At 58.9% G+C, this 24,808-nt stretch overlaps 1 protein-coding gene across 2 annotated transcripts in view; it reads right to left on the bottom strand.

The window, feature by feature from the left end:
* The window catches only part of plec (plectin), a 53,124-nt gene that overhangs the window by 16,962 nt on the left and 11,354 nt on the right, over positions 1-24,808 (bottom strand). For both annotated transcript variants that reach the window (XM_033016719.1, XM_033016718.1), the window contains exons 11-17: positions 23,946-24,124; positions 20,363-20,501; positions 18,230-18,586; positions 16,127-16,210; positions 13,349-13,453; positions 12,276-12,374; positions 1,540-4,899 (exon numbers count right to left, since the gene is read on the bottom strand). In XM_033016719.1, the coding sequence (XP_032872610.1) occupies positions 1,540-4,899; positions 12,276-12,374; positions 13,349-13,453; positions 16,127-16,210; positions 18,230-18,586; positions 20,363-20,501; positions 23,946-24,124 (4,323 nt within the window). The remainder of the gene's footprint in view (positions 1-1,539; positions 4,900-12,275; positions 12,375-13,348; positions 13,454-16,126; positions 16,211-18,229; positions 18,587-20,362; positions 20,502-23,945; positions 24,125-24,808) is intronic.

Here is a 24,808-nt window from a genome sequence, read left to right on the forward strand (position 1 = left end):
AAGTGTATCCAAAAGGCTTCCTTAATGAATATATAGAGATCCCTACTAGAGAGGGCCCAACATGGGTCCTCCGCTTGGGTAGAGAGGTAAGGCAGGTGAATCAGTGGGGGAACATTTTGGGACCAGTGACCATAATAGGTCCACAAGTTAAGGCCCTAAATAGGGGCAAGGCCGATTTTGGAGGCATTGAACGGGAACTTGCAGAGGTCGACTGATGGTAACTGGACACCTGGCAAGTCGGAGACTTTAAGTGAGATCACAAACCAGGGACAGCACTATCCAGTTCAGATGAAGAGTAAGTTCTGGCATATTTAGGGAACCTGAAAAAGAGGTGAAGAGGCTCTTGTCAGGAAAACAAATAATGTTTAGGCTGTTGGGATCAAGCAAATCCCTTGGCAAGTATAAGACTTGCAGGATTACAGTTAAGGGCGTGGTCGTGTATGAATGTTTTTACTTGGGTAGCATGTAAAACAGTTTTTCACAGTGCCTTGGTACACATTACAATAGCAAGGAAGAGCAAGAACAAGAGATAAAGGACAATTCCAAGAGACCCTACAGGTATATTATGAGTAAAGGGGGCTTCGAAGAGAATGGGTTCCCTGAGCGATCGGCATGGCCAGCCATGGGTGAGATTTTCAATGAATATTTCTAAGCTAATTAGTAGAGAACAGCGCAGCACAGAAACAGGGCCATTGGCCCAAAATGACCTTGCCCAGCATGATACCAAACTAATCTAATCTTGTCTGCTTGCACGTGATCTGCATCCCTCCATTCCATGCACATCCATTTGCCCACCTTCTTACGCACCCACTATTATATCTGCTTCCACTACCGGCCCTGGTAAAACATCAAAGCTGTTAAGCGTTGTGCCATTAACTATATTCTTCAATGAACTCTCAAAGTGCACACCTCCCACATGCCCGGATCAAACTTCATCTGACATATCTTTGCCTATATCTGTTGGCGATCTGTATCCCACTTTATCCTTTATGACAGCCTTCCTCAATGTCAGATGACTCAAATTTTGGTGTCATCTTCAAGCCTAATAATCAACACTTATGTCCAAATCATATATATGTGTGTGTGTGTGCGTGCGTGCGTGTGCTGGTAGAATCTCAAGATGGTGGAGAATGTGTGTATATATGTTGACGTATGATGAAAGAATGGGTCGACTGGGCTTGTATTCATTGGAATTTAGGATGAGAGGATATCTTATAGAAATATATAAAATTATTAAGGGATTGGACAGAATACAGGAAAAATGTTCCCGATGTTGCGGATGTCCAGAACCAGGGGTCACAGTTTAAGAATGAGGGGTAGGCCGTTTAGAACTGAGATGAGGAAAAACCTTTTAACACAGAGAGTTGTGAATTTGTGGAATTCTCTGCCTCAGACGGCAGTGGAGGCCAATTCACAGGATGCATTCAAGAGAGGGTTAGATTTAGCTCTTAGGGCTCAGGGAATCAAGGGATATGGGGAGAAGGCAGGTACTGATTGTGCAGGTCAGGTCAGCAAGGATCAGATCAGGTCAGGACCTACCTCCTTGGTTTTCTGATGCAGCAACTCTGCCTCTTTCCTCAGCTTCTCCTTCTCACTCTCCAGCTCAGCGATAGCCTTCTGCAACTCGCTCGCCTCCTGCTTGCTCTGCTTCCACTTGTGCTCCAGTCTCTCCACAATGCTGTTCTTTTCCCTGGTGCTCTGCTCAGTTTCATGAAGCCTCAAGTCGATCTGTTTTGCCTCATCCTTGAACTTCTGAGCCTCCCTCTCTGCCTTGCCCTGGGCATCTGTCAGTTCCGATACCAGAGCCTTCAGCTGATCGGCTTCGTCGCTGATCTCCTGCTGCCGTCTCCGCTCCTCCTCCAAAGCCTTCTGGAACTCCTCTGCCTCCTCATGGCGACGTTGCTGCATCTCCTGCTTGTCCTTGGACAGTTTCTTGGCCTGCTGCTGCGCCTTGTCTCTCTGCTTCTGCAGCATCTCAGCCTCGGCCTTGAGCCTGCTCGCCTCCTGGATGGCCTGCATCTTCTCCTTCAGCATCTTGTCGGCCAGAGCCCGCTGCTGGGCCAGGTCTTCCTCGGCCAGTCTCCTCTGCCGGGCAGCCTCCTGGGCTTCCACGCTGAGGCGGGCCGCCTCCTCTGCCAGCTGCCGCATCTTCTCTGCCTCCTCCGCCAGGTGCTTCTGGGTGTTGTCCTTGTCCTTCAGCACCAGCATCTTGTTCTCCTCCTCAATCCTGCCCTTCAGTTTGATCAGCTCCTCCATCTGTACCCGCACCTTCAGGAGCTCCCCCTCCGCCTGGTTCTTCTGCTTCATGGACTCGCTCACCTCAGCCTTCAGCCGCTGCAGCTCTTCGTCCAGCACCTCCTTCTGGTGGTCCGTCTGCTCCAAACGCAGCTTGACCTTGGTCAGCTCCTGCTCCACGCTGGCCTTCTGCCGCAGGGTCTGCTCCGCAAACTTCTTGTGCTTCTCCATGTCAGCGTCAGCGGCTTGCTTCTGCTTCAGAGCTGCCTGCTCGGCCTGTCCTCTCCGTTCAGCTTCCAGCTCAGCCTCCTTCCTCTGCTGCTCGGCGGCCTGCTGAGCCTGGGCCTTGAGGCCAGCCTCCTGCTCAGCCTGTTGCTGCAGCCGCTCCGCCTCCTCGGCTTGCTGTCGGCACAGGGCGGCCTCACGCTCTGCCTGCACCCGGGCCTTCTGGGCCTCCTCGGCCAGTCGCCGGGCCTGCTCGGCCTGCTCCCGCAGGCTGCCCAGCGCACTCTGCTCCTGCAGCCGGCTCTGCAGCAACTCCTCCTCCTTCTCCTGCACGGCTGCCTGGTGCGCCTTCTCCTCGGCCACTAGCCGCTGCTGGGCCGCCTCCTGGGCAAGGCTGACCTGCTTGTCTGCCTCTTGCTCTGCCATCTCTTTCTGCTTCCACGCCTCCTCCGCCCTCCTCTTCAGCCGCTTCACCTCCTCCAGGGCTGCCTGCCGCTGACGCCCTGCTTCCTCCTCTGCCGCCAGGATCTCCTTTACTCTGCGCTCTGCCTCCTGCCTCCTTTTCGCCTCCTCGCCCGCCATCCCTCGCTGCCTCTCTGCTTCCTCCTCCGCCTCCTGCTTGCTGCGCTGAGTCTCCTCAGCCACCCTCTTCAACTTGGCCAGCTCGATCTCCAGGTCTGACTTGCCCTCTGAGGCCTTCTCGAAGTTGAGCTTCAGGACCCTGATCTCCTCCTCCACAATGCGCCTCTGCTTCAGGGTCTCCTCCACCACCACCTTCTGCCGCACCAGCTCCACATCCGAGCTCTTCCTCAGCTGCAGAATCCTTTGCTCAATGTCCTGCTTGTGCTGCATGGCTTGTTCTTCCAGAAGCTTCCGTTGGAAGGCCTCGTCTTCGGCCAGGCGCCGCAAACGCTCGTTCTCCGCTTCTTTCTCCTTCAGAACCATCTCAGCCTCCGTCTTCAGACGGGTTCCTTCGTTAATAGCTGCCAGCTTCTCTTTCAGGATCCTCTCTGCCTCGCTGCGCTGATGCACCACTTCTTCCTCGGCAAGCTGCCTCTGCCGCTTAGCCTCTTCCGCCACAGCACGCAGCCTGCCCGCCTCGTCGGCCAGCTGCCTCATCCTCTCCGCCTCCTTCTCCAGGATCTGCTTGGTCTTCTCTGAGGTGGACCGGGTCTCCTCCTCCGTCTTCACCTTCAGCAGCAGCAAGATCTCCATCTCGGCCTTCACCCGGGCCAGCTCCTCCTCCAGCAGCTTCCTCTGGTGGAGGACCTGGTTCACCTCGTTCTTCAGTCGGTACAGTTCCTCCTCCAGGAGCAGCCTCTGCTGCTCCCCGTTGTCAGTCTCTGCCCGCAGCCGGATGAGCTCCTGCTCAGCAGCCAGCTTCTGCCCGGCAGTCTGGTCCGCCAGCCGTCTCTGTTTCTCCAGCTCCTGCTCTGCCATGTCCTTCTGCCGCAGCGCCGACTCCTCCGTCTTTGTCCTGCGCCTCGCCTCCCGGTCCGCCTCCTCCTTCTGCTTCTCTGCCTCCTCTTGCGCCAGTGATTTCTGGAGAGCCACCTCCTCTGCTTGTAACCGCAGGCGCAGAGCCTCGTCGGCCTTCTGCCTCCATTTCTCCAGCTCCATCTCTGCGCCCCCCTGCAGCCTCTTCAGCTCGGCTGCCTCCTGCTGCAGCTGGGCCACTGTCTGGTGCTCCTGCTGCAGGGATATCTCCAGCTGTAGTGTCTTCTCCTCGAAGGACATGCGCTTGCTCTGCAGCTCAGTCGCTGCACTTTTCCGGGCCACCTCCTGGGTAACCAGCAGTTGCTTCTCTTTCTCAATCTCTGCCTGCTTCATCCTCCGCTCCACCTCCTCCGCCACGTTCTTGAAGTGCTGCAGGTCCTCCAAGGCCTTCTGCTTCTCCCGAGCTGCGTCCCTCTCCGCCAGGATCTTCACCTTCAGCTGCTCCTCTGCCTGCTTCTTCTTGGACGTCTCATCATTGACCTGCCGGAGCAGTCTCTCTGCCTCATCCTGGGCCATCTTCCTCTGCCGGTCTGCCTCATCTGCGCGATTCTTTAGCTGCAGCAGCTCTGATTCTGCTGCCGTCTTCTGCTTCTGCGCTGTCACCAGCTGGATGTGGATAATGCGGATCTCCTCCTCCACCTTGGTACGGCTCAGCAGCACCTCCTCCACCATGACAGTCTTTTTCCTGATCTCCATCTCGGAGGAGCTTTGCAGCTGCTGGAATTCTTGCTGCACGTTCTGCTTCTGTTGCTCAGCATCCACTGCCACGGCCTCCCTCCTGGTCACTTCCTGCTCGATCCTCTGTTGCAGCTCCTTGGCTGCTTTCTCTGCCTCTACCTTGGCCTTGGCGTGGGCCGCAGCCAGCTCCTTCTGCCTCTCCAACTGCGCCTCCACCTCTTCCAGCCGCCGACGTTCCTCCTCCTTCATCTTCTCAGCGGCTTCCTAAAGACCAACACACGAGGGCAAGGGTCAGTGAGGGAGCGGACTCGGGCAGTGGAAGAGATGAGTGTAGTTGTGCAGACCCCGTTCACCAACACACAAGGGCAAGGTAAGTGAGGGGCAGGGGTAGTGAGGGGCAGGGGTAGTGAGGGGCAGAATAGTGAGGGGGCAGGGGTAGTGAGGGGGCAGGGGTAGTGAGGCGCAGAATAGTGAGGGGGCAGGGGTAGTGAAGGGGCAGGGGTAGTGAGGGGCAGGGGTAGTGAGGGGCAGAATAGTGAGGGGGCAGGGGTAGTGAGGGGCAGGGGTAGTGAGGGGCAGGGCCAAGTGAGGGGGCAGGGGTAGTGAGGGGCAGGGGCAGTGAGGCGCAGAATAGTGAGGGGGCAGGGGTAGTGAGGGGCAGGGGTAGTGAGGGGGCAGGGGTAGTGAGGGGGCAGGGGCAGTGAGGGGGCAGGGGTAGTGAGGCGCAGAATAGTGAGGGGGCAGGGGTAGTGAGGGGCAGGGGTAGTGAGGGGCAGGGGTAGTGAGGGGCAGGGCCAAGTGAGGGGGCAGGGGTAGTGAGGGGCAGGGGTAGTGAGGGGGCAGGGGTAGTGAGGGGGCAGGGGTAGTGAGGGGCAGAATAGTGAGGGGGCAGGGGTAGTGAGGGGCAGGGGTAGTGAGGGGGAAGAATAGTGAGGGGCAGCGGTAGTGAGGGGGCTGGGGCAGTGAGGGGGCAGGGGTAGTGAGGGGGCAGGGGTAGTGAGGGGCAGGGGTAGTGAGGGGGCAGGGGTAGTGAGGGGGCAGGGGTAGTGAGGGGGCAGGGGTAGTGAGGGGGAAGGGGTAGTGAGGGGGCAGGGGTAGTGAGGGGGCAGGGGTAGTGAGGGGGCAGGGGTAGTGGGGGGGCAGGGGTAGTGAGGGGGCAGGGGTAGTGAGGGGGCAGGGCCAAGTGAGTGGGCAGGGGTAGTGAGGGGGCAGGGCCAAGTGAGGGGGCAGGGGTAGTGAGGGGGCAGACTCGGGCAGTGGAAGAGATGAGTGTAGTTGTGCAGACCCAGTTCACCAACACACGAGGGCAGGGTCAGTGAGGGGCAGGGGTAGTGAGGGGCAGGGGTAGTGAGGGGGCAGGGGTAGTGAGGGGCAGGGCCAGTGAGGGGGCAGGGTTAGTGAGGGGCAGGGCCAGTGAGGGGGCAGGGTTAGTGAGGGGCAGGGCCAGTGAGGGGGCAGGGGTAGTGAGGGGCAGGGCCAGTGAGGGGGCAGGGTTAGTGAGGGGCAGGGCCAGTGAGGGGGCAGGGTTAGTGAGGGGCAGGGCCAGTGAGGGGGCAGGGGTAGTGAGGGGCAGGGCCAGTGAGGGGGCAGGGTTAGTGAGGGGCAGGGCCAGTGAGGGGGCAGGGGTAGTGAGGGGGCAGGGTTAGTGAGGGGGCAGGGTTAGTGAGGGGCAGGGCCAGTGAGGGGGCAGGGGTAGTGAGGGGGCAGGGTTAGTGAGGGGGCAGGGGTAGTGAGGGGGCAGGGGTAGTGAGGGGGCAGGGGTAGTGAGGGGGCAGGGTTAGTGAGGGGGCAGGGGTAGTGAGGGGGCAGGGATAGTGAGGGGCAGGGCCAGTGAGGGGGCAGGGGTAGTGAGGGGGCAGGGTTAGTGAGGGGGCAGGGGTAGTGAGGGGGCAGGGTTAGTGAGGGGGCAGGGGTAGTGAGGGGGCAGGGCCATGTGAGTGGGCAGGGCCAAGTGAGGGGGCAGGGCCAAGTGAGGGGGCAGGGGTAGTGAGGGGGCAGGGGTAGTGAGGGGGCAGGGGTAGTGAGGGGGCAGGGCCAAGTGAGTGGGCAGGGCCAAGTGAGGGGGCAGGGGTAGTGAGGGGGCAGGGGTAGTGAGGGGGCAGGGGTAGTGAGGGGGCAGGGGTAGTGAGGGGGCAGGGGTAGTGAGGGGGCAGGGGTAGTGAGGGGGCAGGGGTAGTGAGGGGGCAGGGCCAAGTGAGTGGGCAGGGCCAGTGAGGGGGCAGGGGTAGTGAGGGGGCAGGGGTAGTGAGGGGGCAGGGCCAAGTGAGTGGGCAGGGCCAAGTGAGGGGGCAGGGGTAGTGAGGGGGCAGGGTTAGTGAGGGGGCAGGGGTAGTGAGGGGGCAGGGGTAGTGAGGGGGCAGGGGTAGTGAGGGGGCAGGGGTAGTGAGGGGGCAGGGCCAAGTGAGTGGGCAGGGGTAGTGAGGGGCAGGGCCAAGTGAGTGGGCAGGGGTAGTGAGGGGCAGGGCCAGTGAGGGGGCAGGGTTAGTGAGGGGCAGGGCCAGTGAGGGGGCAGGGTTAGTGAGGGGCAGGGCCAGTGAGGGGGCAGGGGTAGTGAGGGGGCAGGGTTAGTGAGGGGGCAGGGGCAGTGAGGGGGCAGGGGTAGTGAGGGGGCAGGGGTAGTGAGGGGGCAGGGTTAGTGAGGGGGCAGGGGTAGTGAGGGGGCAGGGATAGTGAGGGGCAGGGTTAGTGAGGGGGCAGGGGCAGTGAGGGGGCAGGGGTAGTGAGGGGGCAGGGGTAGTGAGGGGGCAGGGTTAGTGAGGGGGCAGGGGTAGTGAGGGGGCAGGGTTAGTGAGGGGGCAGGGCAAGTGAGGGGGCAGGGTTAGTGAGGGGCAGGGTTAGTGAGGGGGCAGGGTTAGTGAGGGGGCAGGGGCAGTGAGGGGGCAGGGTTAGTGAGGGGGCAGGGCCAGTGAGGGGGCAGGGGTAGTGAGGGGCAGGGTTAGTGAGGGGGCAGGGGTAGTGAGGGGGCAGGGCCAGTGAGGGGGCAGGGTTAGTGAGGGGGCAGGGCCAGTGAGGGGGCAGGGGTAGTGAGGGGGCAGGGCCAGTGAGGGGGCAGGGGTAGTGAGGGGGCAGGGCCAGTGAGGGGGCAGGGCCAAGTGAGTGGGCAGGGCCAAGTGAGGGGGCAGGGATAGTGAGGGGGCAGGGCCAGTGAGGGGGCAGGGGTAGTGAGGGGGCAGGGCCAGTGAGGGGGCAGGGTTAGTGAGGGGGCAGGGTTAGTGAGGGGGCAGGGTTAGTGAGGGGGCAGGGGTAGTGAGGGGGCAGGGGCAGTGAGGGGGCAGGAGTAGTGAGTGGGCAGGGTTAGTGAGGGGGCAGGGGTAGTGAGGGGCAGGGGTAGTGAGGGGGCAGGGTTAGTGAGGGGGCAGGGGTAGTGAGGGGCAGGGGTAGTGAGGGGGCAGGGGCAGTGAGGGGCAGGAGTAGTGAGTGGGCAGGGTTAGTGAGGGGGCAGGGGTAGTGAGGGGCAGGGGTAGTGACGGAGAATTCCCACACTGTGGAAGAGATTACTGTAGTTCTGAAGACCCCATTCACCATCACACGACGAGCCGGGGCTGGGTCTTCTTCAGCCCATCCTCCCACCGGGAGCAGGAACTGCCTGATCACTGTGAGGTCAACACCGCGACACCCACTGGGAGAGGGGAGGGAACTCTGGATCCCACTGGAAGAGGACGGAGCTCTGGATTCCACTGGCAGGAATGTCAGATGCCAGCTGGGGGTGAGAATGCTGGGAAATGGCAGGGTGCTTTGGAATACCAGTGGGAAGGGGGGTGGGTGCACAGGGTGCAGTGGGGCACAGCGTGTGAGGGGCGGACAGGATCTCACTGGAAGGAACAACACAAGACATCAGGATGACAGAAAGCTGCAGAGATGTTGGGAGTGGAGGGCAGGAATACCACAGGGCAATATCACCACAGCACAGCGATGGGCGAGGGCATGGAATATCCCGGCAATCAACACTCACACAACCCTGGAGCAGCCAAACCTTGAAGGTGACACTTGACCCCGTCCCATCCCTGTGATCCTGAGGCCCCATCCCATAGCACGTCACTCCAACCTGACCCAGGGTTGGCGGCCTCATACCACAGCCAACCGGCTGCCAGATTGTGGAGGAGGATTCGCCAAAGGACCAAATCACGTTGGGAGGATTGTTCCGCCGTCCCCCTCGACCCATCCACCCCCTGGCCACTCCCCGGACCCATCCCCCGACCCGTCCCCTCAAACCACCCGACCCATCCCCCCCGGCCACTCCCCGGACCCATCCCCCGACCCGTCCCCTCAAACCACCCGACCCATCCCCCCCCGGCCACTCCCCGGACCCATCCCCCGACCCGTCCCCTCAAACCACCCGACCCATCCCCCCAATCCCCCAAACCGCCCCCTCGATCCCCCCGACCCATCCCTCGACTCACCCAACACACCCACCCCCCTCGAACCACCCGACACACCCCCCTCAATGCCCCCGATCCATCCCCCGACCCCTCCTCCAAACCCATGCCCCCATCCCATCCTCACACTCGTCCCCCTCGACCCACCCATCCCACCCGACCCAACCCCCCATCCTCTCGACCCATCCCCCCATCCCATCCCCCCGACCCCTCCTCCCAACCCATCTCCCCCCATCCCATCCCCCTCAGCCACTACCCCCCCCCCCCCCCCCCCCCCCCCGACCCATCCCCCCGGACCGATCCACCCTCCCAACAGACCCCCCCAACCAACCCATCCCCCGCTGGGACTGCTGGTCACCCTGACCCATCTCCCCCTACCAGCTCACAGATCACCAATCCCATGGACAGGGTTCTCGCCCACAGCACCCTGGACCCTGAAGACTACCAGCTTGTGCCCGAGGTGAGGGAGTGGATGGGAGACACAGGGCCGCTCTATGGCTAGGGTGGGCGCAGACACAGTGACTGATAGTGCGGCAGGGACAGCAGTGAGCATGCACAGACAGCAACAGCAGGGTGACAAAGCGCAATTACCTTCACGGCCGCCAACCAACACACACATTCGCTGTGGCAAGCGCTGCACGAGAAAGCAGGGAGAAGTGTCAGCCTGTAACAGCTCAGCTCAGGCAGCTAGGAAAGGCAGCTCACACTCGCACCAACGCTCACACGCACCACCACTCATTCACCATCACTCACACCAACGCTCATACTCACACCAACGCTCACACTCACCACCGCTCACACTCACCACCGCTCATTCACCATCACTCACACCAATGCTCATACTCACACCAACGCTCACACTCACCACCGCTCACACTCACACCAATGCTCACATTCACCACCACTCATTCACCATCACTCACACCAACGCTCATACTCACACCGACGCTCACTCACCACCGCTCACACTCACCACCGCTCATTCACCATCACTCACACCAATGCTCATACTCACACCAACGCTCACACTCACCACCGCTCACACTCACACCAATGCTCACATTCACCACCACTCATTCACCATCACTCACACCAACGCTCATACTCACACCGACGCTCACTCACCACCGCTCACACTCACCACCGCTCATTCACCATCACTCACACCAATGCTCATACTCACACCAACGCTCACACTCACACCGACGCTCACACTCACCACCGCTCATTAACCATCACTCACACCAATGCTCATACTCACACCAACGCTCACTCACACCAACGCTCACCACCGCTCATTAACCATCACTCACACCAATGCTCATACTCACCAACGCTCACTCACCACCGCTCACACTCACACCAACGCTCACACTAATCACTGCTCACACTCACACCAACACCCACACTCACACCAATACTCACACTCATACCAACGCAACAGTCAACCACCACTCACACAAACAACCCTGCTCACACTCGCACATCATACTACTGCTTCTAGTCAACCAACACTCACACACGCACAAATGCTCACTCATTCTCCTGTTCAGTTACACCTCTGCCGAATCACTCTCACACACACTGACCCACACGCACACTGACCCACACACACAGACCCACACACACAGACCCACACACACACACACTGACCCACACACACACTGACCCACACACACACTCTGACCCACACACACACACACACTGACCCACACACACACTGACCCACACACACTGATACACACACACACACTGACCCACACACACACACTGACCCACACGCACACTGACCCACACGCACACTGACCCACACGCACACTGACCCACACGCACACACACTGACCCACACGCACACACACTGACCCACACACACACACACTGACCCACACACACACACACTGACCCACACACACACACACTGACCCACACACACACACACTGACCCACACACACACTGACCCACACACACACACACTGACCCACACACACACACACTGACCCACACACACACTGACCCACACACACACACACTGACCCACACACACACACACTGATACACACACACACACTGATATACACACACACACACACACACATACACACTGACCCACACAAACACTGACCGCTCACCCTGACCAACCTCTGCAAGCATCCCATCCACATGCCGCACACGTGATCACAAACCCCTCGCTGTGACCTGTGACCACACCGTCCTCTCTTTGTCCATGCGGTCACACCCCCACACCCTGCTCACCTCTACACACACTGCCCTACACACTGCCCCTGACCCCTACACACACTGCCCCTGACCCCTACACACACTGCCCCTGACCCCTACACACACTGCCCCTGACCCCTACACGGACTGCTCCTGACCCCTACACACACTGCCCCTGACCCCTACACACACTGCCCCTGATCCCTACACACACTGCCCCTGATCCCTACACACACTGCCCCTGACCCCTACACACACTGCCCCTGACCGCTACACACACTGCCCCTGACCGCTACACACACTGCCCCTGACCCCTACACACACTGCCCCTGACCCCTACACACACTGCCCCTGACCCCTACACACACTGCCCCTGACCCCTACACACACTGCCCCTGACCGCTACACACACTGCCCCTGACCCCTACACACACTGCCCCTGCCCCCTACACACACTGCCCCTGACCCCTACACACACTGCCCCTGACCCCTACACACACTGCCCCTGACCCCTACACACACTGCCCCTGACCGCTACACACACTGCCAGTGACCCCTACACACACTGCCAGTGACTACACACACTGCCAGTGACCACTACACAGACTGCCAGTGACCACTACACAGACTGCCAGTGACCACTACACGGACTGCCCCTGACCACTACACGGACTGCCCCTGACCCCTACACACACTGCCCCTGACCCCTACACACACTGCCCCTGACCCCTACACACACTGCCAGTGACTACACACACTGCCAGTGACCGCTACACACACTGCCAGTGACCCCTACACACACTGCCAGTGACTACACACACTGCCAGTGACCACTACACAGACTGCCAGTGACCACTACACAGACTGCCAGTGACCACTACACAGACTGCCAGTGACCACTACACACACTGCCAGTGACTACACAGACTGCCAGTGACCACTACACAGACTGCCAATGACCACTACACAGACTGCCAGTGACCACTACACACACTGCCCTTGACCATTACACACACTGCCTCTGCCCCCAGATTCCGTAGCCTCACCTCCTCATTCTCCAGCCGATGCAGGGTGACAGTGATGAACTTCAGGTACTGGCTGGACAGTGTCATCAGCTCAATGTAGCGACTCCTCAGATCCACAATCTGCAACGAGAGCACAAAACGGGCTGAGTGTAGACAGCACAGAACAGGCTGAGTGTAGACAGCACAGAACAGGCTGGGGGTAGAGAGCACAGAACAGGCTGGGGGTAGAGAGCACAGAACAGGCTGGGGGTAGAGAGCACAGAACAGGCTGGGGGTAGAGAGCACAGAACAGGCTGGGGGTAGAGAGCACAGAACAGGCTGGGGGTAGAGAGCACAGAACAGGCTGGGGGTAGAGAGCACAGAACAGGCTGAGTGTAGACAGCACAGAACAGGCTGGGGTAGAGAGCACAGAACAGGCTGGAGGTAGAGAGCACAGAACAGGCTGGGGGTAGAGAGCACAGAACAGGCTGGGGGTAGAGAGCACAGAACAGGCTGGGGGTAGAGAGCACAGAACAGGCTGGAGGTAGAGAGCACAGAACAGGCTGGGGGTAGAGAGCACAGAACAGGCTGGGGGTAGAGAGCACAGAACAGGCTGGGGGTAGAGAGCACAGAACAGGCTGGGGTAGAGAGCACAGAACAGGCCGGGGGGGAGAGAGCACAGTACGACCCGGGTGCAGAGAGCACAGAACAGGCTGGAGGTAGAGAGCACAGAATAGACCAGGTGTAGAGAGCACAGAGGCTGGGGGTAGAGAGCACAGAACAGGCTGGAGGTAGAGAGCACAGAACAGGCCGGGGGGGAGAGAGCACAGTACGACCCGGGTGTAGAGAGCACAGAACAGGCTGGAGGCAGAGAGCACAGAATAGACCAGGTGTAGAGAGCACAGAACAGGCTGGGGGTAGAGCGTAGAACAGGCTGGGGGTAGAGAGCACAGAACAGGCTGTGTGTAGAGAGCACAGAGGCTGGTGGTAGAGAGCACAGAACAGGCTGGGGGTAGAGAGCACAGAACAGGCTGGGGGTAGGAGGGGGTGGGGGACGTTACTGGATGCGTGGGTAGTTCTCCAGGGGAGAGAGATGTTGGTGACTGGTTTCCCACCTCCTGAATGACGTTTTCTGATGCCGAGACTAGCTTCTGCTTCTTCACAGGAGACGCCACAGGTTCACTCTGGACTTTGTATGTCACCAACTGGAGCTCATAGTCCTGAAATGCAGAGACAGTCGGTGAGGATCCACAGTGTGTGTGTGTGAGGCGTGTGTGTTGTGTGTGTGTGTGTGTGTGTGTGTGTGTGTGTGTGTGAGGCGTGTGTGTGAGGCGTGTGTGTGAGGCGTGTGTGTGTGTGTGTGTGTGTGTGTGTGTGTGTGTGTGTGTGTGAGGCGTGTGTGTGTGTGTGTGTGTGTGTGAGGCGTGTGTGTGTGTGTGTGAGGCGTGTGTGTGTGTGTGTGGCGTGTGTGTGTGTGTGAGGCGTGTGTGTGTGTGAGGCGTGTGTGTGTGAGGCGTGTGTGTGTGTGTGCGCGCGCGCGTTTATGTGTGTGTGTTTGCATGTGTGTACTGCGTGTGTTTGCATGTGTGCTGCGTGTGCACAAGTGCATCTGCGTGCGTGCGTCTGCTTGCGTGCACGTCTCCGTGCGAGCCAGTGTGCGTGTGTGTGCAAGTGTCAGTGTGCATGTGTGTGCACGTCAGTGTAAGAGAGTGCGTGTCAGTGGGTGTGTGTGTCAAGTGTAAGTGCGTGCGTATGTGTCAGTGTGCATGTGTGTGAGTGCGGGCGTGTCAGTGTGCGTGTGTGCTTCAGTGTGAGTGCGTGTGCGCATCAGTGAGAGTGCGTGCGTATATGTGCGCTTCAGCGTGAGTGCGTGTGTGTGCATCAGTGAGAGTGCGTGCATATGTGTCAGTGTGCGTGTGTGTGTGCTTCAGTGTGAGTGCGTGCGTGTGCATCAGTGAGAGTGCGTGCGTATGTGTCAGTGTGCATGTGTGTGAGTGAGTGCGGGCGTGTCAGTGTGCGTGTGTGTGCTTCAGTGTGAGTGCGTGCGTGTGCATCAGTGAGAGTGCGTGCGTATGTGTCAGTGTGCGTGTGTGTGCGCTTCAGTGAGTGCGTGCGTGTGCATCAGTGAGAGTGCGTGCGTATGTGTCAGTGTGCGTGTGTGCGCTTCAGTGTGAGTGCGTGCGTGTCCATCAGTGAGAGTGCGTGCGTATGTGTCAGTGTGCATGTGTGCGCGTCAGTGTAAGTGTGTGCGTATGTGTCAGTGTGCGTGGGTGTGCGAGTGCATGCGTGCCAGTGTGCGCGTCAGTATAAGTGTGTACGTATGTGTCAGTGTGCGTGGGTGTGCGTCAGAGGGCGTGCGTGTCAGTATGCGTCAGCGTGAGTGCGTGCATCAGCGTGCACGTGTCAGCGTACGTGTGCGCGTCAGTGTGCATGCATGTGTGCTTCAGGGGGTGTGCGTGTGCGTCAGGGTGCGTGCGTGTGTGTATCACAGTGCGTGCGTGCGTTAGTGTGCGTGCATCAGGGTGCGTGTGTCAGGGTGCGTGCATGTGGGTCAGTGTGCATGCGTGTGCGCATCAGTGTGTGTGCGCATGAGTGTGTGCGTGCCAGTGTGTGTGCGTCAGTGTGCGTGCATCAGGGTGCATGCGAGTGTGCGTCAGTGTGCGTGCGTCAGGGTATGTGCATCTGTGTATCAGTGTGTGTGTGTGTGCGTCAGTGTGGGTGCGTTTGCGCATAAGGGTTCGTGCGCGTGTGCGCCTCAGTGTGCGTGCGTGTGCACACGTGTGCGTCAGTGTGCAGGTGTGTCAGTGTTTGTGGCATCAGAGTGCGTGCGGGTGTGTCAGTGTGCAACAGCTTGCATGTGTGTGTCAGCGTGTGCATCAGCGTGTGTGCGTGTCTGCGTCAGTGTGCGAGCGTGCATCAGCATGTGCGTCTCTGCGTCAGCGTGCATGCGCGCCTGCGTGCGTGCATGCGCATGTCAGCGTGTATGCATGTGCATCAGCTTGCGTGTGTGCGTGTATTCGTCAGCGTGCATACATGTAGCGTCAGTGTGCGTGTGTGTGCATGTCCGCGTTCGTGTGTGTGCGCGTCTGCATACATGCGGGTGCTTGTGTGTGTGTGTGTGCGCGTGCGTGTGCATGCGTGCTTGTGCGCGTGCGTGAAGCTGGTGTATCTGTGTGTATGCATCTGCGTGCGTGCGGGTGTGTGTGCTCGTGCGTCTGCTTGGCGGGTGTGTGCACATGCGTTTGCTTTGCGGTTGTGTGCATGCATGTGCGCGTGCATGCATGATGCCAATGCGTGTGAGTGTGAGAGGCTGGTGTGTGGTTCTGGACGCCACCAAAATCAGGAACATGTCTCCTGCATCTTGACTGTCCAATCCCTTTCAGTTGTTCAGTTCAGACTGTCCAAGCCGTTCCAGTTGCCAGTTTTTCAGGCCTGTCCCACTTAGGTGATTTTTCAGCAGACCACAAAAAAAAATCACCTAAGTGGGACAGGCCCATAAGGCTAACTGGTCTATAATTCCCCGTCTTCTCTCTCCCTCCTTTCTTAAAAAGTGAAGTTACATTGGCTACCCTCCAGTCCACAGGAACTGATCCAGTCGAGAGAACATTGGAAAATGATCACCAATGATTAGTCAAGCATGATTTCCCCTTCATAAATCCATGCTGACTTTGACCGATCCTGTCACTGCTTTCCAAATGTGCTGCTATAACGAAGTGTGTGTGTGTGTGTGTGTGTGTGTGTGTGTGTGTGTGTGTGTGTGTGTGTGTGTGTGTGTGTGTGTGTGTGTGTGTGTGTGTGTGTGTGTGTGTGTGTGTGTGCGCGTGTGTGTGTGCGCGTGTGTGCGCGTGCGTGCGTGTGTGCGCGTGTGTTTACGTGCGTGCGTGTGCGTTTACCTTGATGGCATCGATGTACTGCTTGGCAAATTTTTCACACTCGTCCACCTTCTCTCTGTTCTTCTCAACCTCCTGCAAGATTTTCTACAAAAGCACAACGCTTGGATTAGAGCAGACCGTGCAACAGGTGGTCACAGTCAGCTCAACCCCCTGGGGTCTGCTCTGTGGAGCCCATGTGGTGCTTCTCCACACCCTCCCCCCGTCCAACATCTCTAGTCTCTGCCCGACCCTCTCTGCGGTCCACACCTGCTCCCTCTCCCCCACTGTCCCCCCTCTCCTAGGTGTCCCTTCTCTCCCGCCCCCCCCCCCCCAGTATCCCACGTCTCCCCCACTGCCCCCCCTCTCACTCCCACTGCCCCCCACTCTCCACTAGTGTCCCCCACTGTCCCCCCTCTCCCCCAGTGTTCCCCTCTCCCCCACTGTCCCCCCTCTCCCCCACTGTCCCCCCTCTCCCCCAGTGTTCCCCCTCTCCCCCAGTGTCCCCCCTCTCCCCCAGTGTGTCCCCCCTCCCCCAGTGTGTCCCCCCTCCCCCAGTGTCCCCCCCCTCCCCCCGTGTCCCCCCCCTCCCCCAGTGTCCCCCCCCCCTCCCCCCGTGCCCCCCCTCTCCCCCAGTGTCCCCCCCCTCCCCCAGTGTCCCCCCTCTCCCCCAGTGTCCCCCCTCTCCCCCAGTGTCCCCCCCCTCCCCCAGTGTCCCCCCCCCCTCCCCCAGTGTCCCCCCCCTCCCCCAGTGTCCCCCCTCTCCCCCAGTGCCCCCCCTCTCCCCCAGTGTCCCCCCCCTCCCCCAGTGTCCCCCCTCTCCCCCAGTGCCCCCCTCTCCCCCAGTGTCCCCCCTCTCCCCCAGTGTCCCCCCCCTCCCCCATTGTGCCCCCTCTCCCCCAGTGTCCCCCCTCTCCCCCAGTGTCCCCCCTCTCCCCCAGTGTCCCCCCCCCTCCCCCAGTGTCCCCCCTCTCCCCGTGTCCCCCCTCTCCCCCAGTGTCCCCCCCCTCTCCCCCAGTGTCCCCCCTCTCCCCCAGTGTCCCCCCTCTCCCCCAGTGTCCCCCCTCTCCCCCAGTGTCACCCCCTCCCCCAGTGTCCCCCCTCTCCCCCAGTGTCCCCCTCTCCCCCAGTGTCCCCCCTCTCCCCCAGTGTCCCCCCTCTCCCCCAGTGTCCCCCCCCCTCCCCCAGTGTCCCCCCTCTCCCCGTGTCCCCCCTCTCCCCCAGTGTCCCCCCCCTCTCCCCCAGTGTCCCCCCTCTCCCCCAGTGTCCCCCCTCTCCCCCAGTGTCCCCCCTCTCCCCCAGTGTCCCCCCCTCCCCCAGTGTCCCCCTCTCCCCCAGTGTCCCCCCTCTCCCCCAGTGTCCCCCCCCTCTCCCCCAGTGTCCCCCCCCCTCCCCCAGTGCCCCCCCTCCCCCAGTGTCCCCCCCCCTCCCCCAGTGTCCCCCTCTCCCCCAGTGTCCCCCCCCTCTCCCCCAGTGTCCCCCCCTCCCCCAGTGCCCCCCCTCCCCCAGTGTCCCCCCCCTCCCCCAGTGTCCCCCTCTCCCCCAGTGTCCCCCCCCTCCCCCAGTGTCCCCCCTCTCCCCCAGTGTCCCCCCCCTCTCCCCCAGTGTCCCCCCCTCCCCCAGTGTCCCCCCTCTCCCCCAGTGTCCCCCCCTCCCCCAGTGTCCCCCCTCTCTCCCAGTGCCCCCCCCCCTCCCCCAGTGTCCCCCCCCCCTCCCCCAGTGTCCCCCCCCTCCCCAGTGTCCCCCCCCTCTCCCCCAGTGTCCCCCCCTCCCCCAGTGTCCCCCCCCCCTCTCCCCCAGTGTCCCCCCCCCTCTCCCCAGTGTCCCCCCCTCCCCCAGTGTCCCCCCCTCCCCCAGTGTCCCCCCTCTCCCCCAGTGTGTCCCCCCTCTCCCCCAGTGTCCCCCCCCTCTCCCCCAGTGTCCCCCCCTCCCCCAGTGTCCCCCCTCTCCCCCAGTGTGTCCCCCCTCTCTCCCAGTGCCCCCCCCCCTCCCCCAGTGTCCCCCCTCTCCCCCAGTGTGTCCCCCCTCTCCCCCAGTGTCCCCCCTCTCCCCCAGTGTGTCCCCCCTCTCCCCCAGTGTCCCCCCCTCCGCCAGTTCCCTCCCCCAGTGCCCCCCCCCGGTCCACACCTGCTCCTGCTGCAGCTGCTGCCTCAATGCACCGCTGTCATTGATGGGCACTGCCTGCAGCTTTTCCTGCCGCTCCTTGGCCCCCTGCATCCAGTGCAGTAGCCAGTCGTGGGCCTGGCGGTAGTAGTGGAGCTGGCGTCCGAGCTGCTCCAGCTCGCGGGCACGGCTGTCGATCTGGCCCAGGACAGCCTGCCAGTGGTCGCGGAGCTGCTGCACGGACTCCCGGTACCGGTCCAGGTCCACGTCTCTCTCACTGTGGTTCTGCAACATTCGCTCGCTCACTGCACGTGCACTGCCCAGCTCCCCTTCCAGGCTGTCGAAGAGAGGCCGGTGTCCCTGCACCTCCGCACGCATGGCCTGGACAAAGGCAGCAACACCAGCGGTCAGCCATGCTCAGCTGTGGTCAGTGTGGGGTAGGTTAGGGAGGGGGTACATTGGGACTGGGGTGTACGAAAGAACTGCAATACTGGTTTAAATCGAAAGTTGACACAAAAAGCTGGAGTAACTCAGCGGGGCAGGCAGCATTTCTGGAGACAAGGAATGGGTGACGTTTCGGGTCGAGACCCTTCTTCAGACTGAGATATCCTCTCCTCAGTCCACCTGGCCAATCGATAAAGATCCTGCTGCAATCTTTCACAACCATCTTCACTGTCTGTAAAACCACCCACTCAGCAAACTTGCTAATCTTGCCCTGTATGATCTCATCCAAATCATTGATGTAGATGACAAACAGTAACCGGCCCAGCACCGAACCCTGAGACACACCACTAGTCACACGCCTCCATTCTGAGAAGCAACCTTCCACCATCACCATCTGCTTCCTTCCATGGAGCCAATATGTTATCCATTCAGCCATCTCTCCTTGGATCCCACGCGATCTAACCTTCCAGAGCAGCCTACAATGCAGAACCTTGTCGAACACTTTGCTGAAATCCATGTACACAACATCTACAGCTCTGCCCTCATCAACCTTTTTGGTCACATCTTCAAATCAGATTTGTGAGACACGACTTCCCATGTACAAAACCATGCTGACTATCCCTAATCAGCCATCCAACTGCCTGTATATCCAATCCCTCAGAATACTCTCTAGTAATTTACCAACTACAGATGTTAAGCTCACTGGCCTACAGTTCCCAATATTTTCCCTGCAGCCCTTCTTGAATAGAGGTACAACATTTGCCACCCTCCAGCCTTCCGGCACCTCTCCTGTATTTCAAGACGACTCGTAAATTTCAACCAGGGCTCCAGCAATGTCCTCTCTAGTTTCCCACAATGTCCTCGGATATAACTGATCAGGCCCTGGAGATTTGTCTACCTTCATACACGACAGTACCTTCAGCATCTCGTCGACCATTACACTGACTGCTCTCAAGACACTTCCATTGACTGTCCCAAGTTCCTCCGTCTTCCTGCCTTTCTCCTCGGTAAATACAGAGGAGAAATATTCATTGAGGACCTTGCCCATCTCCTGTGGCTCCACACAGAGGTGACCACTTTGATTCCTGAGGGGTCCCACTCTATTTCTAGTTACCCTTTTCCCCCTTATGTATTTATAAAATCTCTTGGGATTGCTACTAATGCTATCTGCCAGAGCTGTCTCCTGGCCCCTTTTGCCTTTATGATGTCCTTTTTCACATAGTTCCCGAAACTCCTCCAGGGATACACTTGATCCCAGCCGCCTATACTTGTCCCATGCGTCCTTTTTATTCTTAACCAATGCCTCTATTTCTCTCGTCAGCCAAGCTTCCTGACGTTTGCCTGCTTTGCCCTTCACTCTAACGGGGATGTACATATCCTGAGCTTTTGTCAGTACACTTTTAAAAACATCCCACTTGGCTGATGTTCCTTTCCCCTCAAATAACCTGCTCCAGTCAACTTGAGCGAGACCTTCTCTTATACCTTCAAAGTTGGCCTAACCCCAATTTAGCATTTAACACATGGACCCTCTCTGTCCCTATCCATAACTACCTTAAACCAAATCGAACAGTGGTCACTGGCCCTAAACATTAGGGTGGGGGTACGTTGGGGTGGGGGGAGAGGAACACAGCGAGTCAGCCAGCATCCTGTCACTTCCGAGGTGGCTGATTGCTTGTGACATGATGTTGTGCACACTCCTACACACACACCCACCTTCAGCTGTTGTTTGTAGGACTCCAGAGATGAGCTATCAGCGGGAACACTGTTCACATCTTTCAGCTGCTTCTCGTACTTCTTCACCAGGTCTTCAGCCTCTTGCGTGACGCGAATCACAACCTCGATGGTCTTCAGCCTGAAGAGGGGGCAAGATTCTCAGTGACACTTTCAGCTGCACTGCGCACTGACGCAGGGACCATTCCTGTCATGATGATCAAGTACAACAGGCAACGTCAGCTTTGATGGTTAGTGCACACGTGAGGATCCACGGTGAGGGTGGACACGCACACGTGAGGATTGATGGTTAGTGCACATGCACACGTGAGGATCCACGCTGAGGGTGCACACGCACATGTGAGAATCCACGGTGAGGGTGCACACGCACATGTGGGGATTGATGGTTAGTGCACACGCACATGTGGGGATTGATGGTTAGTGCACATGCACATGTGAGGATCCACGGTGAGGGTGCACACGCACACGTGAGGATCCACGGTGAGGGTGCACACGCACACGTGAGGATCCACAGTGAGGGTGCACACGCACACGTGAGGATCCACGGTGAGGGTGCACACGCACACGTGAGGATCCACGGTGAGGGCGCACACGCACACGTGAGGATCCATGGTGAGGGCGCACACGCACACGTGAGGATTGATGTTAATGCGAGCCAATGTACCTCCACATTTTAAGAAAGGAGGGAGAGAGAAAATGGGGATTTATAGACCAGTTAGCCTAGCATCGGTGGAGAAGATGCTTGAGTCGATTATTAAAGATGTAATAGCAGCGCATTTGGAAAGCAGTGACAGGATCGGTCAAAGTCAGCATGGATTTATGAAGGGGAAATCATGCTTGATTAATCTTCTGGAATTTTTTGAGGATGTAGCAAGTAGAATGGATAAGGGAAAGCCAGTGGATGTGGTGTATCTGGACTTACAAAAAGCCTTTGACAAGGTCCCACACAATAGATTAGTGTGCAAAATTAGAGCACATGGTATTGGGGGTAAGGTATTGACATGGATAGAGAACTGGTTGGCAGACAGGAAGCAAAGTAGGAATTAGTGGGTCCTTTTCAGAATGGCAGGCAGTAACTAGTGGGGTGCCGCAAGGCTCGGTGCAGGGACCCCATTATTTACAATATATATTAACGATTTAGACGAGGGAATTAAATGTGGCATCTCCATGTTTGCGGATGACACAAAGCTCGGTGGCAGTGTGAGCTGCGATGAGGATGCTATGAGGCTGCAGGGTGACTTGGATAGGTTGGGTGAATGGGCAGAAGCATGGCAGATGCAGTATGATGTGGATAAATGTGAGGTTATCCACTTTGATGGCAAGAACAGATTATTATCTGAATGGTGTCAGATTAGGAAAAGGGAAGGTGCAACAAGACCTGGGTGTGCTTGTACATCAGTCACTGAAAGTAAGCATGCAGGTACAGCAGGCAGTGAAGCTAAATTGGCCTAAATTGCGAGAGGATTTGAGTACAGGAGCAAGGAGGTCCTACTGCAGTTGTACAGGACCTCACCTGGAGTATTGTGTGCAATTTTGGTCTCCTAAATTGAGGAAGAACATTCTTGCCATTGAGGGAGTGCAGTGTAGGTTCACCAGGTTAATTCCCGGGATGGCGGGTGTGACATATGATGAAAGAATGGGTCGAATGGGCTTATAGGGCCAAATGGCTCGGTGCCAAATGGCCTACACCTGCACCTATTTTCTATGTTGAATGGTGATGGTACACGCGAGGTGTGACGGTGACGGTACACGTGAGGTGTGACGGTGACGGTACACACGGACACGTGAGGTGTGACGGTGACGGTACACACGGACACGTGAGGTGTGATGGTGACGGTACACACGGACACGTGAGGTGTGACGGTGACGGTACACACGGACACGTGAGGTGTGATGGTGACGGTACACACGGACACGTGAGGTGTGACGGTGACGGTACACACGGACACGTGAGGTGTGATGGTGACGGTACACGCAGACACGTGAGGTGTGACGGTGAACGCAGACACGTGAGGTGTGACGGTACACACGGACACGTGAGGTGTGATGGTGACGGTACACGCAGACACGTGAGGTGTGACGGTGACGGTACACACGGACACGTGAGGTGTGACGGTGACGGTACACGTGAGGTGTGATGGTGACGGTACACGTGAGGTGTGATGGTGACGGTACACGCAGACACGTGAGGTGTGATGGTGACGGTACACGTGAGGTGTGACGGTGACGGTACACGCAGACACGTGAGGTGTGATGGTGACGGTACACGTGAGGTGTGATGGTGACGGTACACGTGAGGTGTGATGGTGACGGTGAACGCAGACACGTGAGGTGTGATGGTGACGGTACACGTGAGGTGTGATGGTGACGGTACACGTGAGGTGTGATGGTGACGGTACACGTGAGGTGTGACGGTGACGGTACACGCAGACACGTGAGGTGTGATGGTGACGGTACACGTGAGGTGTGACGGTGACGGTGAACGCAGACACGTGAGGTGTGATGGTGACGGTACACGTGAGGTGTGATGGTGACGGTACACGTGAGGTGTGATGGTGACGGTACACGTGAGGTGTGACGGTGACGGTACACGCAGACACGTGAGGTGTGATGGTGACGGTACACGTGAGGTGTGACGGTGACGGTGAACGCAGACACGTGAGGTGTGATGGTGACGGTACACGTGAGGTGTGATGGTGACGGTACACGTAGACACGTGAGGTGTGATGGTGACGGTACACACAGACACGTGAGGTGTGATGGTGACGGTACACGTAGACACGTGAGGTGTGATGGTGACGGTACACGTAGACACGTGAGGTGTGATGGTGACGGTACACGTAGACACGTGAGGTGTGATGGTGACGGTACACGCAGACACGTGAGGTGTGACGGTGACGGTACACGCAGACACGTGAGGTGTGATGGTGACGGTACACGTGAGGTGTGACGGTGACGGTACACGTGAGGTGTGACGGTGACGGTGAACGCAGACACGTGAGGTGTGATGGTGACGGTACACGTGAGGTGTGACGGTGACGGTACACACGGACACGTGAGGTGTGATGGTGACGGTACACGCAGACACGTGAGGTGTGACGGTGAACGCAGACACGCGACGTGTGACAGTGACGGTACACACGGACTAGTGAGTACATAGTCTGGACTATGCATGAGGCTTGATGCTATATTTCCCAAGGCAGTGGTGAATGGGGAAACTATGCCATTGTCAGAGTGGTGGGCAGCAGGAACTGGAGCAGCGTGAACCATCACACAACACATTGGCAGTACCTGAGCCTGCCTCTCCACCACTTCTGGTTTGGACTATTCCCAGTGGTGGAGCAGCAACAGGTTCTCCACGCTCCCTTCTTTGGTCTACCCACCTCCATCTCCAACTTCTCCTTGAAGACCTCCCTCTCCCTGTCTCTCCACAGCATGCTGTCTGCCCACCACTGTCAGTCAGTCCTCTCCCCAGTCTCCCTTCACCCTGCCAGCATCTGTCTGATGGACATTGCTGGCAACTTCTCCACAGCTAGAACCACCGCTGTTTCTCACTCAGACTCACTTCTCAAGGTAGACGGTGGACAGGCTGTGGACTCGTTGCATCTTCTGCAGTGTGAGGTCAAGTTCAGACCGGAGCACAGGGGCACTGCTGAGCTGTTCCGTGGCAGACAGCACCTTCCTGGTCTTCTCAGTCACAGAGTTGAGATTTGTTTTAATCCCCTCCAGTTCCGCATGAATTTTCTACAGGGCAGAGAGAGATAAACAGAAGGACGTGAAGCATGAGGACAGAGACATTGGGGGTCCTTGCATTGTAAACGGTATCGAGTCTGAAACTGCTTGCGACAGTCCCCAACCCAGACACTCACACAGTAATGGGCAGCAGCACCGTGGGAAGGCCAGTACTGAGGGACGGGGGTACTGAGGGAGGGGGGGGTACTGAGGGAGGGGGGTACTGAGGGAGGGGGGTACTGAGGGAGGGGGATACTGAGGGGGGGTACTGAGGGAGGGGGGGTACTGAGGGAGAGGGGGTACTGAGGGGGGGGTACTGAGGGAGAGGGGGTACTGAGGGAGGGGGGGTACTGAGGGAGAGGGGGTACTGAGGGAGAGGGGGTACTGAGGGAGAGGGGGTACTGAGGGAGGGGGGGTACTGAGGGAGGGGGGTTACGAAAGGGGGGGTAACGACGGGGGGGTAACGACGGGGGGGTTAACGACAGGGGGGTAACGACGGGGGGGTAACGACGGGGGGGGTACTGAGGGGAGGGTAATGACGGGGGGGGTAATGAAGGGGGGTGGGGGTGGTAATGACGGGGGGGGGTAACTGACGGGGGGGGGTAATGACAGGGGGGTGGGTAATGGCGGGGGGGGGTAATGACGGGGGGTGTAATGATGGGGGGGGGGGGATGAACGGGGGGGGTAATGACGGGG

This window comes from Amblyraja radiata, unplaced genomic scaffold (assembly GCF_010909765.2).
Source record: "Amblyraja radiata isolate CabotCenter1 unplaced genomic scaffold, sAmbRad1.1.pri scaffold_446_ctg1, whole genome shotgun sequence".
NCBI classification, from domain to species: Eukaryota; Metazoa; Chordata; class Chondrichthyes; order Rajiformes; family Rajidae; genus Amblyraja; species Amblyraja radiata.